General features: G+C 41.5%; 3 protein-coding genes across 3 annotated transcripts; all 3 read left to right on the forward strand.

The window, feature by feature from the left end:
- Positions 1–25: 25 nt before the first annotated feature.
- Positions 26–1,051, forward strand: LOC131696101 (large ribosomal subunit protein uL22). The gene is made up of 3 exons (XM_058984632.1): positions 26–50; positions 352–445; positions 507–1,051. The coding sequence occupies exons 2-3, from the start codon at positions 365–367 to the stop codon at positions 984–986; spliced, it is 561 nt and encodes a 186-aa protein (XP_058840615.1). The 5' UTR covers positions 26–50; positions 352–364; the 3' UTR covers positions 987–1,051.
- Positions 1,052–3,848: 2,797 nt separating this feature from the next.
- LOC131696106 (uncharacterized protein K02A2.6-like) lies at positions 3,849–5,933 on the forward strand. The gene has a single exon (XM_058984637.1). The coding sequence runs from the start codon at positions 3,849–3,851 to the stop codon at positions 5,931–5,933; it is 2,085 nt and encodes a 694-aa protein (XP_058840620.1).
- A 1,012-nt stretch (positions 5,934–6,945) lies between these two features.
- Positions 6,946–7,554, forward strand: LOC131696107 (uncharacterized). Its single transcript, XM_058984638.1, has one exon. It carries the CDS (start codon positions 6,946–6,948, stop codon positions 7,552–7,554), a length of 609 nt encoding a protein of 202 aa, XP_058840621.1.
- Positions 7,555–17,508: the final 9,954 nt, after the last annotated feature.

A 17,508-nucleotide genomic window follows, 5' to 3' on the forward strand; every position in this document is an offset into this window, starting at 1 on the left:
ACGCATTGACTGCGTTGTCTTCAAAATTTATTAAATTTTTCATAGAAAAAGTGTGTAAAAGTATACTTATTTTCGTTTAAATTAATCATGGTGGAAAGCTGTTACCGTAGTGTTTTACATTTTGTTTCATAAGTTCGAATTCGCTATAAAATCTAGTTGAAAGTTTTCTACCTTTGTGTACATTTGTGGTGTACATGAGCACGAACTAGCAACGTATATGAAATTCGAACCGCTGGTTTTTGGCCTTAATCTTAATTGCTGACGCGTTTGTGTTAAAAGTAGCAAAACTAATTAGCTAACATTACAAGTGATATCATTTGCATAAACTTATGTTTGCGTTTGTTCTTGTAGGATAACTTCCAAGATGGGTCGTTACGCAAAGGAACCAGATAATCCTGCCAAGTCTTGCAAGGCTCGTGGATCCAATTTACGGGTGCACTTTAAGGTATGTACTGCAATATAGTTTGATTAAACTAGTGTATTTAACTTGTTTTTGTCCTTTCCAGAACACACGCGAAACGGCGCTAGCCATCAAGCGTATGCCACTGCGTCGTGCACAGAAATTTCTGAAGAACGTCGTTGAAAAGAAGGAGTGCGTTCCATTCCGTCGCTTTAATGGAGGTGTCGGTCGTTGCGCCCAGGCTAAGCACTGGAATACGTCGGTCGGTCGTTGGCCGAAGAAATCCGCCGAGTTCCTGCTGCAACTGCTGAAGAACGCCGAGGCGAACGCTGACTACCGGGGGCTGGATGTGGATCGGTTGGTCGTTGACCATATTCAGGTTAACCGAGCACCGTGTCTACGCCGTCGTACGTACCGTGCCCATGGTCGCATCAATCCGTACATGTCATCACCGTGTCACATCGAACTATCGCTGACGGAGAAAGAGGATGTTGTAACCAAGACTGCCGAAGCCGAACCGGCCAAGAAGAAGCTGTCCAAAAAGAAGCTCCAGCGGCAGAAGGAAAAGATGATGCGAAACGAGTAGTGTATTACTTAAGCTGACGGAAGTGTATATGGAAAATCGAGAATACAAAGTTTGAGGTGGCTCAACACTTCTGTAAATTCAACGTTGTGAAGAATTGAGAAAATTTCCTGATCAGAGCACTGTCCAGATTATAAATGGCGAATTTCACTCCGCTGTCGAGGTATATCTACATTGCAAAAAATACGAATGGTTCTACTGAGTCTGTCCCGCTGTAAACAACCTAACTGCAGAGATTTGTTCACATTCTATTACTAGAACAACGTTATAGAGCTTTTCGGTACCTATAGACGATTGTTTTGACAAGTATAGGGACTGATATTCACTAGGAGTTTGAGTTACAATTATCTTGCTCCGATTAAAACCAGCCAAGAGGCCGTGCGGCATCCGGCAGTTGAAGTCGAGAATTGATTCACTGGGTTCAGAATATATTAGTTTAAATGGCACGTTCCCCGTATGTATTCCTGTATCTTACAGATTTATCGGTTTTCTGCTTGCAGCGGTTGCGGCTAGAACTTGACTCGGTTTTGGGATCTTGAAAAATGCCAAAAATGCCGCTGTAGGTTACCAGCATGTTTTTGGTGTAAATAGTATTTATTTTCCTATTGCTTAAAATTATTTCTAGCGGTAACAATAAGTCTCCTATTTTGCTTTAAATGCTAGGGCAATTTGATGAATCAAATAGTTCATAAAACCAATTTTATCAATTCTAATCTAAAATGAATTTGCTGAAGGTGGTGAATTTAGCACCCCTTGCATCTGGTATAATTAACCTGCACTAAATGTTGCATAACGCAGGGCTGATTTTTGGAACACCATGTGTTCTCATTCAGCCCTTCATTATGCAAATTTTCGTGTAAACGTGGCCGATCTTTTCAATCGGGAACGGCCGCGTGGAATTTGGGTATATGCGCTTTTGACATAGACTAACAGACATGACACTCGAAAAAATTTCTGCACCCACTTATGTACATATTAAGTATATTCACCCTTATTCTTGTTTATGACGAATGCGAGTTTCGTTCGGAAGTGGTTTGTATTCCCGCTTACGACAGCAAAATAAAATGGGCTTACTATTCGTTCGAATCGCTTTCGAACGAATATCTTATTCGTCGTAAAAAAGAATAAGGGTGAAAAAGAGAACGCTCATATTCAGTAAATAACGTTTTTGGGCGCAGTTGCTGGGAGCTGTGGTGATATGGTACAACTCAACACGAACATTCAAAAATCAGCGCGAATGGGCAACCGGAAAGACGGTATTACAAATGAATTCATACACGCGAAATTATATACATATTAGATATCCGAATCACGGCAAGCTCCAATTGCCATTATGCAGTGTTTTGGTGGGTGACATTTCTCGTTCCGTCTGTAATTGTAGTGATTGATTCTGATAAGGATCCAAGTTCAGAGTTCTAAGATTAGGGATAAGGAATATAACGACACAGAGAACATAGACAACACGGAAGTATCCTTCGTCCCAAGGGAATGAAAGACACTTCTGGATGAGTCGATATATCAAAACCCCGAGCCCAAAAAGTTTCTTTTACCGCTAACTCCCTCTTGAAGTGCCGATTGTACGCCACACAGAATCGCAAAGATTTCTGCTTGGAATATGGTACAGTATCTACCAAGCGAATGAGATTAGTATAGACCCATTTTACGACAATAGACACCAACCCCGGTTTGGCTCTCCAATAAAGAACCATCAGTGTAACAAACTACGCATTTTTCAAGTGGTTGCTCCATACAGCAAGACGGCCATTCCTCGCAAGGAGGAATTCTCACATTGAAAGTTTTAAAAGGAAAATTACATGTGAGTGTAAGTGTTGGAGACGTGGACATCCCTACAACTCAATAGGAATTGCTGGGCTCACTGGTGGCAACCCGCCTGTCACTCAGTTGACGCACCGAACAGCATCCGGTTAGCTAGTCAGAATGTTATATAGCGTATTTTTACCACTCTGTTTCGTCCGCGTAATATTTTAATAAAGTATATGTTTTAACGTGTGGGTCGTGTAATCTTCTCTATCGGTCACCTCCGAACACGGCCCACAACAGTGGTGACGAGAATTTAGTTAAATTGGCGATCGAAAGCCAATATTTATCACCCACGTGTAAACGGAAAGCATGGCGGAATCTAACCTCAATCCGGAGCAGCATCAGCCGGGAAACGACTTGCCAGGCGGTCCACTACCGCCAGGAGTAAACCCACAACACCCGGGAATGCAACGGCATTCGGCTCCATTTTTCAACGGTCCACCATCAGCGCAGCAATCTTCAAGTACCAGTTCGTCTTCCGCCGAAGCATCCTACCAGCTCTTTCAGCAGCTAATGCAGCAGCAACAGGTATTCATGCAGCAGCAGCAACAACAGTTAATGCAGCAGCAGCAAGATTTCTTCCGGAGTGTCATCTCATCAATCAGTATTCAGGTCCCTCCAAACCCTGAAATGATTCTCGATTCACTAGCAAACAATATCAAAGAGTTTCGCTACGATCCGGATGAAAACACAACCTTCGCTGCATGGTACGGCAGATACGACGATTTGTTCGAGCAAGATGCTGCCCGGCTGGACGATGAAGCGAAAGTCCGCTTGCTCATGCGAAAACTCGGATCATCTGAGCACGAAAGATATGTGAGTTACATTCTGCCGAAATTACCGAAGGACTACAAATTTACTGATACAGTTGAAAAACTGAAAATCCTTTTCGGCACTGCAGAGTCCGTCATCAGTAAACGGTATCGGTGTTTGCAGGTTACCAAACAACCGACCGACGATTACGTCACATATGCTTGTTAAATCAACAAGACATTTGTTGAATTCGAGCTGAGCAAACTAACCGAGGAGCAGTTCAAATGTCTTATGTTTGTTTGCGGACTAAAGTCGGAAGGAGACAGCGAAATACGAACGCGGCTACTGTCGAAAATTGAGGAACGCGATGGTATTACTCTCGATCATCTTTCGGAAGATTGTCAGCGATTGTTGTGCCTAAAGCGGGACACGGCAATGATCGAGTCATCATCATCACCGTCATCGGTAAATTTCATCAAGCGAAAACAACAATTTTCAAAACATCAACAGAAGCCGCCAGTGGAGACAGCCGGACCCGACAAAAACATTCCCTCAACGCCCTGCTGGTTCTGTAGAGGAATGCATTTCGTTCGAGACTGCAGTCATAGGAGCCACAAATGCAAAGATTGTGGTGTTGTCAGACACCGTGAGGGTTATTGTTCCACTGCCAAGCGAACATCCAAAGCCAGTCGAAACAAAAAGCATCCGGGATCGTATGCTACAAAAAGCGTAAGTCTTGTGATTAATACCGTCGATAAAAGGCGCCGTTTTGTTACAGTGATGTTGAACGGTGTGAATGTGCGTCTGCAGTTGGACACGGGATCTGACATAAGCATCATTTCGAAACGTTTGTGGGAGAAAATAGGTAAACCACCCACAGTACCGGCAAACGAACAAGCCGCAACAGCGTCAGGCGACCGCTTGCAGTTTTTGTTTAAGTTCAGTTGTGACATTTCGTTCAATGACAAACAACATACCTGTCAGTTTTACGTTGTTGAAAAACCACTTTACCTTCTTGGAATCGATTTGATGGATGCATTCGATCTTTGGTCACTGCCCATTAGCACGTACTGCAACAACGTCACTGTTCTTTCTGTCACTTTGCAGTCACTCAAATCAGCATACCCGAGGGTGTTTAGGAACGAGCTGGGGTTGTGTACGAAAACAAAAGTGAAATTGGAACTAATACCAGGTGCAACTCCAGTTTTTCGTGCAAAGCGTCCAGTGGCTTTTGCGGTACATAGCAGTGTGGATAACGAACTCGACCGACTGGAACGAGCAAAAATCATCACACCGGTAGACTTTTCGGATTGGGCAGCTCCCATCGTTGTCGTCCGAAAAACGAACGGATCTATTCGTATTTGCGGTGACTATTCCACCGGTCTCAACAATGCCCTGCAACCGCATCAATATCCGTTGCCGCTACCGGAAGAAATTTTCAACAAATTGGCTAATTGCACAGTGTTTAGCCGAATTGATCTGTCGGATGCATTTCTGCAGGTAGAAGTGGACGAAAGCAGCCGTGAATTGTTAACCATCAACACCCATCGGGGACTTTACCGGTACAACCGTCTGACACCGGGAGTCAAAGCAGCACCGGGAGCATTCCAGCAACTTATCGATACTATGCTGGCAGGCCTCCCTCATACGTGTGGTTATTTAGATGACGTCGTCGTTGGTGGTGTAAATCCTGAAAATCACTGGGCGAACCTTCATGCAGTGTTTCAAAGGATCAGCGATTTTGGATTTACCATTCGTGTAGAAAAGTGCATATTCGCTCAGCCGCAAATTAAATATGTAGGTCATCTGCTTGACCGCAACGGTCTTCGCCCGGATCCATCAAAGGTTCAAGCCATCAACGAAATGCCACCGCCCACTGACGTTTCCGGTGTTCGCTCTTTCCTAGGAGCAATAAATTACTACGGCAAGTTTGTTCCTAGTATGCGCACCCTTCGGTATCCTCTTGATGAGCTGCTCAAGGCGGATGCAAAATTTGAGTGGACGGAAAAATGCCAGGCGGCATTTAACAAATTTAAAGAAGTGTTGAAATCCGATCTACTGTTGACACACTACAACCCTGCGCTTGATATAGTTGTGTCGGCAGATGCGTCGTCTGTTGGTGTCGGTGCAACATTATCACACAAGTTTCCGGACGGTACTCTCAAGGTGGTACAGCATGCCTCCAGAGCACTCACAGCAGCAGAGAAAAACTATAGTCAGCCCGATCGTGAAGGACTTGCAATAATTTTTGCAGTGACTAAATTTCACAAAATGTTGTTTGGTCGTCGCTTTCATCTTCAGACTGATCACGAGCCGCTGCTGAGGATTTTCGGTTCGAAGAAAGGAATTCCTGTTTACAAATCGAACCGGTTATAACGATGGGCTCTTACGCTATTGCTTTATGAGTTCACCATCGAGTACGTCCCGACAGCGAAATTCGGCAATGCTGACATACTTTCCCGTCTGATCAACCAGCACGTCAGACCTGAGGAAGATTACGTGATTGCTTCGGTCTCTTTGGAGAATGACTTAAGGTCAGTTACACAAGATACACTAACCGTTCTCCCTCTGAGTTTTAGAATCGTACAACAGTCTACACAGTCCGATCCTATCACCAAAGCAGTTTATCGATACCTGATTGACGGTTGGCCTGAGACCGTTACTGATGCAGAGGTCAAGCGGTTTTATGCACGACGTGAGTCACTTACCACGGTATAAGGCTGCATACTATTTGGCGATCGACTTGTTATTCCTTCGCCTCATCGCAAGCGCAGTCTTCAGCAGCTTCATCGTGGCCACCCTGGAATCCAGCGAATGAAGGCGATTGCCAGGTCTTACGTTTATTGGCCAACTCTCGATAGCGACATTGTTGATTATGTTAAATCCTGCCATCAATGTGCGATGGCTGCGAAAACACCACCGAAGTCAGCGCCTTTGTCTTGGCCTAAATCAACAAAACCGTGGCAGCGTGTACATCTTGACTACGCTGGACCGATCGACGGGGAATACTACTTGGTCGTCGTGGATTCTTTTTCGAAGTGGCCTGAGATTGTGCAGACTCGCAGCATCACTACAGCCGCTACAATCAAAATCTTCAGAGAACTGTTCGCATGCTTGGGAATGCCAGAGACACTAGTGAGCGACAACGGCTCACAGTTTACCAGTGCAGAATTTCAATCCTACTGTACGGATAACGGTATCGAGCATCTCACAACTGCGCCGTTTCACCCACAATTGAACGGTCAAGCTGAGCGGTTTGTGGATACATTCAAACGGTCAAATAAGGAGGGGAGAGCGACAATGCGTGAAGCACTCAGTACATTTTTGCTGACATTACCGGAGCACACTTTGTTTTTCTTCTCCGGATGGAAAATCACCAGCAGAAGTCATGTTCGGTCGTCCGATCCGTACCAGTTTGGATCTACTCCGTCCTCCACCAGATTCTGTGCAGTTTGAACAGCCTAGCGAGAGCCGACCCTTGAAGCGTGAGTTCAAAGCTAAAGATCCGGTATACGCAAAAGTCTTCATTAAAAATCAATGGCACTGGGCTCCAGGAACAGTACTGGAACGTATAGGTCGTGTAATGTACAACGTTCAGCTCGACAATAGAAGGCTTGTTCGGTCCCATGTTAACCAGCTTCGAGATCGCGCTGTATCGGAGGATCTCAACGTATCGACATCGACAGATAGTACGAAACTTCCACTCAACATTCTACTTGATGCTTGGAATCTCCCAGTTCGTCGCACAACGGATCCATTAGCACACTCAACGCCAGTAGCACCTCTTACAGGCTGCTCTAATTTGAGACCATCGTCAACACCAAATACTTTGGTGAGAAGGCCTACCTTATCATCGGAGTCATCGTCACAGTTATCAGTATCGTCTTCTTCATCTTCAACATCGCCAAGTTCGACATCAGAATTTCAATCTGCAAATGAAGCCGATTCAGCTGTTCAGGCACCTCGCCGCTCTTCGCGTGTCCGAAGAGCTCCGTAATGGTTCGACCCCTATCAGCTGTATTAGGAGGGGAGATGTTGGAGACGTGGACATCCCTACAACTCAATAGGAATTGCTGGGCTCACTGGTGGCAGCCCGCCTATCACTCAGTTGACGCACCGAACAGCATCCGGTTAGCTAGTCAGAATGTTATATAGCGTATTTTTACCACTCTGTTTCGTCCGCGTAATATTTTAATAAAGTATATGTTTTAACGTGTGGGTCGTGTAATCTTCTCTATCGGTCACCTCCGAACACGGCCCACAACAGTAAGGTACCTGAGAGCAAGTGTATACTTATCCCAAGAAAACATTTGGGGCCACAGTATTGTGTGATTCGATCTATTCGGTTACAGTTCCACAGCTTAGTACCCTTAAGCTTGTATGCGCAAGAAAGTGCATCTTGGTTCAGATACACATATATTGGGTTGGTCGTTCTTTAGACTATCCTCTGAAGATGGTTTATCTTTGATGGGATTGTCATGACTTCTACCTTCTGCCAGTACACTAGGCATCCGTACGCCAGTATTGGACTTGTTGCATCATATAAAAAGTGTGTTAATGCAAATACCGGTGATCATTATATGATAATCATCGGCGGAATCATGTGTCGGATACCCAAGCTGATTAAGTTTCTTCAACAAACCATTAGCGACAAGGTTTCATAGAAGTCGTGACAGCACACCACCTTGAGGACACCCGCAGACACACATAGCTAATTGTCTTAACGATGAACACAGATGTCGGTTGCTAAGCATTGCTTGTATCCAGTTTGCGAAATACGCAAACATATTGCGAGTTGTGAGCTCGGACATGAGTCAATAGCACTATTCGCAAATATGCATGCACTATCCCAACTGCAGGGTGAAAAAGCATGCTTTGAAGTAGAAATACTAACTAAAGAAGCACTGGCGATCTCGTCAAACATTTTAACGTCTAAACTTATAGATGCATATAATAGAAGCTGTCCAACTAAAACTCCTACATCCAATAAGGATGTATGCGCCATGGTGGAATCAGGAATCAGGAATCAGAATATATTGGCTCAAATGGCACGTTCCCCGTACATAGTCGGGGATTTGTGCCTTGCCGTGTGTTTTCATCATTTCCTGAGCGGAAGGAAAGGACAAGGAGGTGTGGGGAAGTAGACTTGGAAGGGTGGGAAAAACAGCACAAAACAAAAAATAAACAACAGGTAAATTAAACTCACAAGTAGTTCAACTTGCCTGCGAATAAGCCTAAAGCTCTTTACCACATTGGATAAGAAACTTTAGTATGTCTCTGAGTTTCAGTCGACCAAACATGGTTTCGTCTATATAAGGACGGCTGAAGACTCGTAATCGCAATTGCGCTAGCGCTGGACAGTTGCATATCAGATGATATGAAGTTCCGTAGTCGGATTCACAAAGATCACATGAAAAAGACTCAGCGCGCTGAATAGTTGCCATGTGATAATTGAGTTTGCAGTGGCCGGTTAAAGCCCTGGTCAGCATGCCGCAGTGGAGCTTCGAAAAATGTAAGAGATTTTTCGAAACCACTGGGCATGGTTGTTCTAGAAACGCCTTTGTTTGGCGACACGTTTGTAGATTTCTCCAATAATTGCGGTGCTCGGACGAAGCCCAGGACCGTATTTTTTCCCTTATCCAACTTGTCGAAATTGGCAGCGCGGGCTCAGGACCAACGAAGTCAATCGCTGAACCTGCCCTGGCCAATTCGTCAGCCCATTCATTTCCAGTAATACCGCAATGTCCGGGCACCCAGACAAGGTAGATAGTGTTGACAATGCTTAGTTCTTCGATTTGGGTTCGGCACGCGATCACTAGCTTGGACCGGGATTTGTCTGAGCTAAGGGCCTTGATTGCAGCCTGACTATCGGAGCAGAAGTTTATAACTCTGCCGGACAAACTCAGTTGAAGGGCCGATTGCACCCCGCACATAATCGCAAAGATTTCTGCTTGGAATACAGTACAGTATCTACCTAGTGAGTGAGATTGTTCCAGTCTCATTTCACGACAGTAGACACCAGCACCAGCACGTCCCTCCATCAGAGAACCGTCAGTGTAACAAACCACTTGCGTTTGTTGTTGTCTTTCCATAAAGCCAGACAACCACTCCTCTCGAGAGGGAATCTTAACATGGAATGTCCTGTAAGGAAAACTACAAGTGAGTGTAATATCGCTGGGAGCAAGAATATCTTCACCCCATGTAACCATTTGTGACCACAATCGTGTATGACTGGTAGCAAGATCAACATGATTACTGTTCCAAAGCCCAGTAACCTGCAGTCATGATAGTGCTTCTTGTTTTAAGTGTATGTGTAATGGTTTGATATTTAGAAGTGCCTCAAGAGCAGCAGTCGGAGTCGTGGTGAAAGCACCAGTCAACGCCATGAGCGCCATTCTTTGCAGATGGTTTAGCTTTGACTGGACTGTCACCACCTCTCCCCTCTGCCACCACACAAGGCATCCGTATGACAGTATTGGACGTACAATTGTCGTGTAAATCCAAAAGATGTATTTAGGTTTGAGACCCCAGGTCTTTCCAAAAGTTCGTCTGCACTGCCCGAAGGCCATGCACGCTTTCTTGACTCTGAACTCAATGTGAGCAGACCAATTCAGTTTGGAATCCAATATGACTCCAACGTATTTGACTTGATCTGCACACAGCAGCTCAGAATCAAAGAACTGCAAGGGACGAACCCCGGTTGTTATTCGCTTCTTCGTGAAAAGAACCATTGAAGTTTTGCTTGGGTTAACTGATAGTTTAACTTGTCGACACCACTGTTCGACAGCTCTTAATGCCTGTTGCATCAAGTCAAAGATTGTTCCGATGCAAAATCCAGTAATTAGTATTTGGTAATCGTCAGCAAACCCGTAGGTTGGAAATCCAAGCTCATTGAGTTTCTTCAACAAGCCGTCAGCTACTAAGTTCCATAACAAAGGTGACAGAACGCCGCCCTGAGGACAACCGCAAATACTCAACTTCCGTATCTCAGCCTGTCGCAGTGACGAGCAAAGTATGCGGTTACTAAGCATTGTGTTTATCCAACCTGAGATACATGCAGGTATCCCATGACCGCGCGTCGCTTCCAGAATAGACTGGAAGGACACATTGTTAAAAGCACCCTCAATATCTAGGAATACACCCAAGCTAGATTGCTTGAGCGAGAAGGCTTTCTCAATGTTGTAAACAACATCGTGAAGCAGAGTGATCGTGGATTTCCCACACTGATATGCATGTTGCATTTTGTGCAGAGGATATTCAACTAAACTAACGTTCCTGATGTGATGATCGATTATCCGTTCCAAAGCTTTCAGAAGAAAAGAACTTAAGCTGATAGGCCTAAAACTCTTGGCTTCTTCATAGCTTGAGCGCCCCCCTTTGGGAATAAATCTAACAGTTATTTCTCGCCATGCTTTCGGGATATACCCGGTAGCAAGACTGGAAAGCAAAATCTTTTTCAAGACATGTTTAAGAATATCAAATCCCTTTTGCAGTAGCACGGGAAGTATTCCATCTTTTCCGGGTGATTTGTATGGAGCAAAGCTGTCAACTGCCCACTTGACCGATTCAGTGGAAACCAATGTGCGTGCTAGCGCCCACGAGTCCGAATCACCAGAATGAGATCTGTGAACATTGATCAACTCCGGATCGATACAACCTGGAAAGTGTGTGTCTAAGAGACAATTAAGAACATCTTTTTCGTCTGTCACATAAACACCATCTCTGGTTTTCAAGGAGTTCATTTGAAAATCATTCGATTTGGAGAGAATTTTATTTAATCTGCTAGCCTCGTTCAGACTAGAGACATTAGTGCATAGGCTTTGCCAGCCAGCCCGTTCTGCAGATCTAAGACATTTCTTATATGCACTACGAGCTGACCTGAAAGCCCTGGAGTCATCACGCTGACGCCGGTTCCAAGCTCTTCTCATAACTTTCTTCATTCTATCAAGCTCAGCCCTCCACCAAGGGGTTCCCCTAGTCGATTTAACAGTACGAAGTGGACAAGCTTCTTCGTAGGATGCTAATATGAATGAGTTTGTCGTATCCACGACGTCATCTAAGTCGTCTAGTTGACTAATTGTTGGAAAATATCCATGAAATTTAGTCGCTAAGTTTTCCAAAAAGAGGTCCCAGTTTGTAGACTTAGGATTACGATATGTCACCACATTGAAGGTGACATCAAAATGCTCGAAAAAAATATATTTATGATCGGATAGTTTCATTTGGAACCTGCCAATTTCCCAGTTCATGCAAAATTCTATCAGAGCAAAGTGTTATGTCTAACACCTCCTCCCTCCCAGACCTCGCAAAAGTTGGTTTTAACGTCTAAACTTATAGATGCATATAATAGAAGCTGTCCAACTAAAACTCCTACATCCAATAAGGATGTATGCGCCATGGTGGAACAAAACCTTAGAGAAACTTTGAAAAGTTACTAGGAACCTCTTCAACGGGGTCAAACAGGCAGGATGTGGGTGGGATGAGTATAAAAAGTCCCTAACGGTTTATAACGTAGAAATTAGAAATTCTCGAAGAAAGAGTTGGAGACTAATTTATCAACGGGTTGAACAAACTCCCGTCTTTGCAAGGCTACAAAAAGCTCTCTCTAAAGATCATACAAACGGGTTAGGTAATGTGAAGAAAAACGATCGAACTTTCACTATCGATTCCCAAGAAACACTCAGAATCATGATGGAGAAACATTTTTTCCTGGTTAATTTCCCATAAATAATACACAAGCAGAAAATCAAATGTAAGCAGAGCCTGACTCAAATGAAGCTGATACCGAAGCTCATGAAATATATGCTGTAGTGCTATATTTACAGAAGCAAAAGTTGAATGAGTGATTGATTCCTTTGAACCATTCAAATCTCCGGGTATTTATTCCACACCTGACGAAAATCTTTAGGCTAAGTCTAGCACTAAACTATATACCTATGAGCTGGAGACAAACAAGGGTAATATTTATACCAAAAGCTGGAAGGCGCGATAGATTACTTCCAAAATCTTTTAGACTAATCAGCTTGACCTCCGAATTCCTAGAAATAATTTGAAACAATCTCGACTGAGCAAGTTTCAATTCGCACAAATAACAAATCAACAGTAGATGCGTTACACATGCTGGGGACCATTCATAAATTACGTAACGCTTTTAGGGGGGGGAGGGGGTACGACTAGTTGTGACAAGTTGTGACATAGGGGGGAGGGGGTGTTAACTAGATCGTTACGTAACATGTTTTCATCGAAGAAAAAAATTTTTTTCTTGGAATTTGTTACGTAACAGTGGAGGGGGGGATGGAAAAATTTGTGACAATTTGTTACATAGGGGGAGGGGGGAGTCAATTTTGGGCAATTTTTGCGTTACGTAATTTATGAATGGTCCCCTGGTCGGAAAACTGGATAATTCTATCGTAACAAAAGAAATTTCACTGGCTGCCTTTCTCGACATAGAGGGAACTTTCGACAATGCATCTCTTAGCTCAATGCGGAATGCTATGAGGAAACATGGGTTCGATATCTACCCAAGTAACCAATAAGCATTATAACGTAGCCTAATATCTGCTTTAGATCCACATATAAAGCTGTCCTAAAAAGCCGTGAAGCCCTAAATACTTATTTAATGCCGATATTATGCCAGAAAAGGCGAAATATAGTGCTATTACTGTGCGGAGATTGACAGCTCGTTTCTGCAGTACTAATGCTATTATATAGCAAAAGCGTACAAATGTCAAATTTGAAAGCCTTATATTGGCACTACTAATGCTATTAAAAAGCTTCAGTTGGTTGTCATTGTCCGCCATGGTTTTAAAACCATTTCTTATGTTTCCTTTCGGTATGATGAGCAAAAAGGAAAAATTTTAAAATAAAATATTCTGTTTAAAACCGTAATTGACTCTGTCCTAATGCATTGTAATGAATATCCTTAATGGGTTTTCGTTCTCACATGATATGAATGTTTACGAAAATTACCTTTAGTAAGTCTCGAACTGAGGTACCTTGCCTCGTCCTTCACGGTAAGTGCGCTGCGTTTGCTTCGTGGACCATATTGCATATGTTCGATTGAAATGAAATATGCCGAATATAATCTTCAAGAAGAGTTGCATAACAAATAAACCCACAGCATTACAATAGCATTATATCAGCTTTTTATTGGCTCTATAATGGCATTAAATGCACTTGTAAAGCTTACATGCTTTAAAGATCCTTGAAGCATGTACGCGTTATATCAGCTTTATATACGCATATAGAGCAAGCTATAATGCTATATGTCGACTGTGCAGTTATGCATTATTGATGCTAATAAAGAGCTTTATTGCGTTGTTAATGCTGTAATGGAGTTTCAATGCAACATTAGTGCAAATGTATAGCCAATATAGTGCAATGGCTTAATGCTTATGGTTACTTGGGTACCGTAAACCGGGGTGACATTGATCACTTTTCGAAGTAATCATTACATATTTTTAGACGCAATACATTTTTTTCAAGTTTAACATTTTTAAACCATGTACTGATATATGGAGAACAATATTGGATGGTTTTACCTAAAATTCTTCGCTTCCAGCTATTTTCTCAAAAATGATTTCAAATTGAAGTCCGTTTTCGTATTCCGGGGTGACTTTGATAACCTGCATGTTCACTCACATAAAGTTATTGATGTCAATGTTTTTCATTCAAATGTTTGTTTAAACTAATTCTGGAAGATACTCATTGTTAAATAGATGTTAATTAGTATTATACAAAGTATTTCAATATACTGTAAAATTCGAGTAACCAAAATTCGTATTTGTGTCCAACTAGAATAAAAGATTCTGAAAATCTTTATAACTGCTTAAATTGTTTTATTTCAGTGCTGTACAAAAAGTTTCATCCATTTTAACACGTTGGACTGTTAGACAATAAAAAATATTGCGAATTTTAGCTTGAAATAATTTGAAATAATTGCCGACTAGTTTCACAAAAAATTGTATTTAAAATAAGCAAACTCTTAAAAATATATTTGACACATCCCACTCTAAAGAAAAATAATTTGTAATTTATTACTCTTGCTCAAATCTGAGATTCATTTGTTTTATAAAAAATAGACACTTTACGAAGCTTCGTAAAAATAAGGTAAAGTCAAATTTCGGTTTTTTGTAGTTTTTGTACCCAAAAACCGAACAATATACTCAAAAAGTATAACAAATCAGTATTTTATAAGTTTAGAGTAAAAATCATTTTAAATGAAAATGTTTCGGTAGACTATTCTGGTTTAATAAGCGATCTACGAAAAAAGTTTCGAGTGATCAAAGTCACCCCGATGATCAAAGTCACCCCGGTTTACGGTACACAATAAATTGGATCAACTCGATGCTTATAAAGCATGAAGTAACTAGCACGCTCTGAAGCACGACACTGACTATGAAAACAAATAAGGGATGCCCTCAAGGTGGAGTTCTATCGCCCCTATTGAAATTATTAACTGAAATGGGATACGAAGTGATTGGATTTGCAGATGATGTTGTAATCCTTGTGAGGGGAAAATTTCACACTGTTATCTCAAATAGAATGCAATCTGCATTAAGATTCACTTTGAAGTGGTGTAAAAAGGAGGGTCTGAACATAAATCCCTCCAAAACAATCATAATCCCATCGAAAAAGGAAATATTCTTTATAAACACTTTTGCTCAACGAAATAATAATTGAATTGTCCTCTGAGGTAAAATATCTGGGATTGATGCTAGATAAAAAACTAAACAGGAATGCACATATTGAGCAGGTTATAAGCAAGGCAACTAGTGCTCTTTGGGTGTGCAGTAGAACATTCGTAAAAAATGGGGTCTGAGACCTACACCGAAAAAAACTAAACGTTAATTCTATTTGCTTCAAACCACTTAAAATCCATATGAAGAAAAAAAAGCTAATGTTATCACGCGCACACATGCCTTCTATGTGTCAACTGTATAAACTATGTATGCGCACACATAAGTTATATGTGCGTATTGTTATAGAATCGGGTTCTATGTGCCCTATAGTTATGAAATGTGAATGTAAGATTAATATGTCTTATAAATACACATATTAGGTTTATGTGCCACAAAATAGTGTCTATCTGCCTCCGCTAATTGCAAAAATCTATGTGTAAAATCAATAGGCATAACGCTTACATTTTTTTTGAGTGTAGAATAGTTTACTGGTTATACTCCACAATTGTCAAACCAAGAAAAACATACACACTTAAAATCCATTACCTACCAGTAGGTAATTTTAATTTGCTGTCCTTATTTCACTGCCGGAAAACGAGGGAGAGGGAATGATTTTTTTACTCAAAATTAATGGGATGAAGTTTAGTCGGCTTTGGGGAATATCTCATTATTTTTGGGTAAATTTGGACTCCCTCTCTTTCGTTTTTCGTTGGAGAAAGTGGGATGCACAGATTTAAAATTACCTACTGCTAGGTAATGCAAGTTTTCTGTGTATGCTGCGCTAGTTTGGTGGACTTAAACAAAAGAGACATCAACTCAAAAAAGCTAGGTAAACTTCAACAGAATATTACGAACAAGACAGAGTTGACCGCTTTTGTGGCCCGTAAATATCCTAGCATAACAAAAGATGATACATTCAGACATTCTTCTTCACTCCGGTTATGTATTTTACATTACACCATTTTTTTTACAATTCAATACAGATTTTTTTGAAAATCAATTTTTTTTTGTTAAGTTTAAATTGTGAAACGGAATCGTTAAGCATAAAACTGTGTTGGTAGTCCTGAAGAGAACCGATATGATTCCATAGACAGAAGAAGTTTTTTTCATACTGGGATACTTGGTTGATTTCGAAACGATGTATTTGGGCATTTCTCCCAGCAACAGCGAACGAACGGCGGTATGTTCTTCGTCAGAATTTATCTTATATACTACACATAAGATCTGATTTTTGTGGGAAAGAACAAATTGGAACAGATTTCAGGCAAACTTAAATTGTAAAATTAAGTCGGTAAGAAATTTCAATCAAATTCTTTATCCACTGTATTTGTGACCCAGACCCAGAGAGCAGACCGCTTTTTTGTTGTCGACTGCTGTACAGGTATTTTACAGGTGTAGATAATAATTGCTTTCATAAAATCCATCCCAATTGAATTGAATACAAATTCGTTGCACATATTTCCGATCAGATAGCGCAAAAATCTATTTACTTCGGTCAGTACAGCGAAAGTTATTCGTAAAAGTTTTGAAACGGAACCCCTGTATTGAACTATTAGAAGTATTCTACTTCAAAATTAACCGGTTTGATTAGCAAAGCTTCCATGTTAAACCATGGTAGATACATTTATTAAAAGAACTACTGTCAATTTATTGATGTTCAAGTATTCCGTTGCTGCGTAATATTCGCATAGTTGACCTAGGATAATTGACTCTTCAGTAACTTATGCCAGTTATCACACTGGATAGGTCCGCTCTCGCTAGGATAGATACATCTCTATAGTTGTAATTTTCTGCCGACTCTGTAGATGCTCTCTCGCCTCAAAAAGACCTCTCTCAATGTAGAATTCACCATACAATCCGGTTTCAGTGTGTTTTGTTCTAGCTAAAACCCTTTTCCAGTGGTAGTGTGCAATAGTGCCAGCAAACCAGAGATATCTGTTCTACATCCTAGCAGCAATGATCTCGCAGTTTTGAAAGCCGTTCGTAGTAATACAAGCATTATAAAGGTGAATGCTTCGATGGCTTATATTATTTAGGAAAATTTAATTTATCGGGAAAATAGTTTGCTAGTGAAGTGTATAAAGTAAAGAAAATATGTCACGTCCTTGAAAAGTTAAACTACGGTAACAAATTATCTAGGTTTTGCAATTGAAAAGTGTATTAGAGGTTTACGTAGTGCATTTGTATAGTATACATTAGGGCGGTGTGGGGATATTTGCTATTTTACTTATTAGAAATCATTCGGAGCAAAATATTTATCATATCACTGG

This window comes from Topomyia yanbarensis, unplaced genomic scaffold (genome assembly GCF_030247195.1).
Source record: "Topomyia yanbarensis strain Yona2022 unplaced genomic scaffold, ASM3024719v1 HiC_scaffold_73, whole genome shotgun sequence".
Lineage (NCBI taxonomy): Eukaryota > Metazoa > Arthropoda > Insecta > Diptera > Culicidae > Topomyia > Topomyia yanbarensis.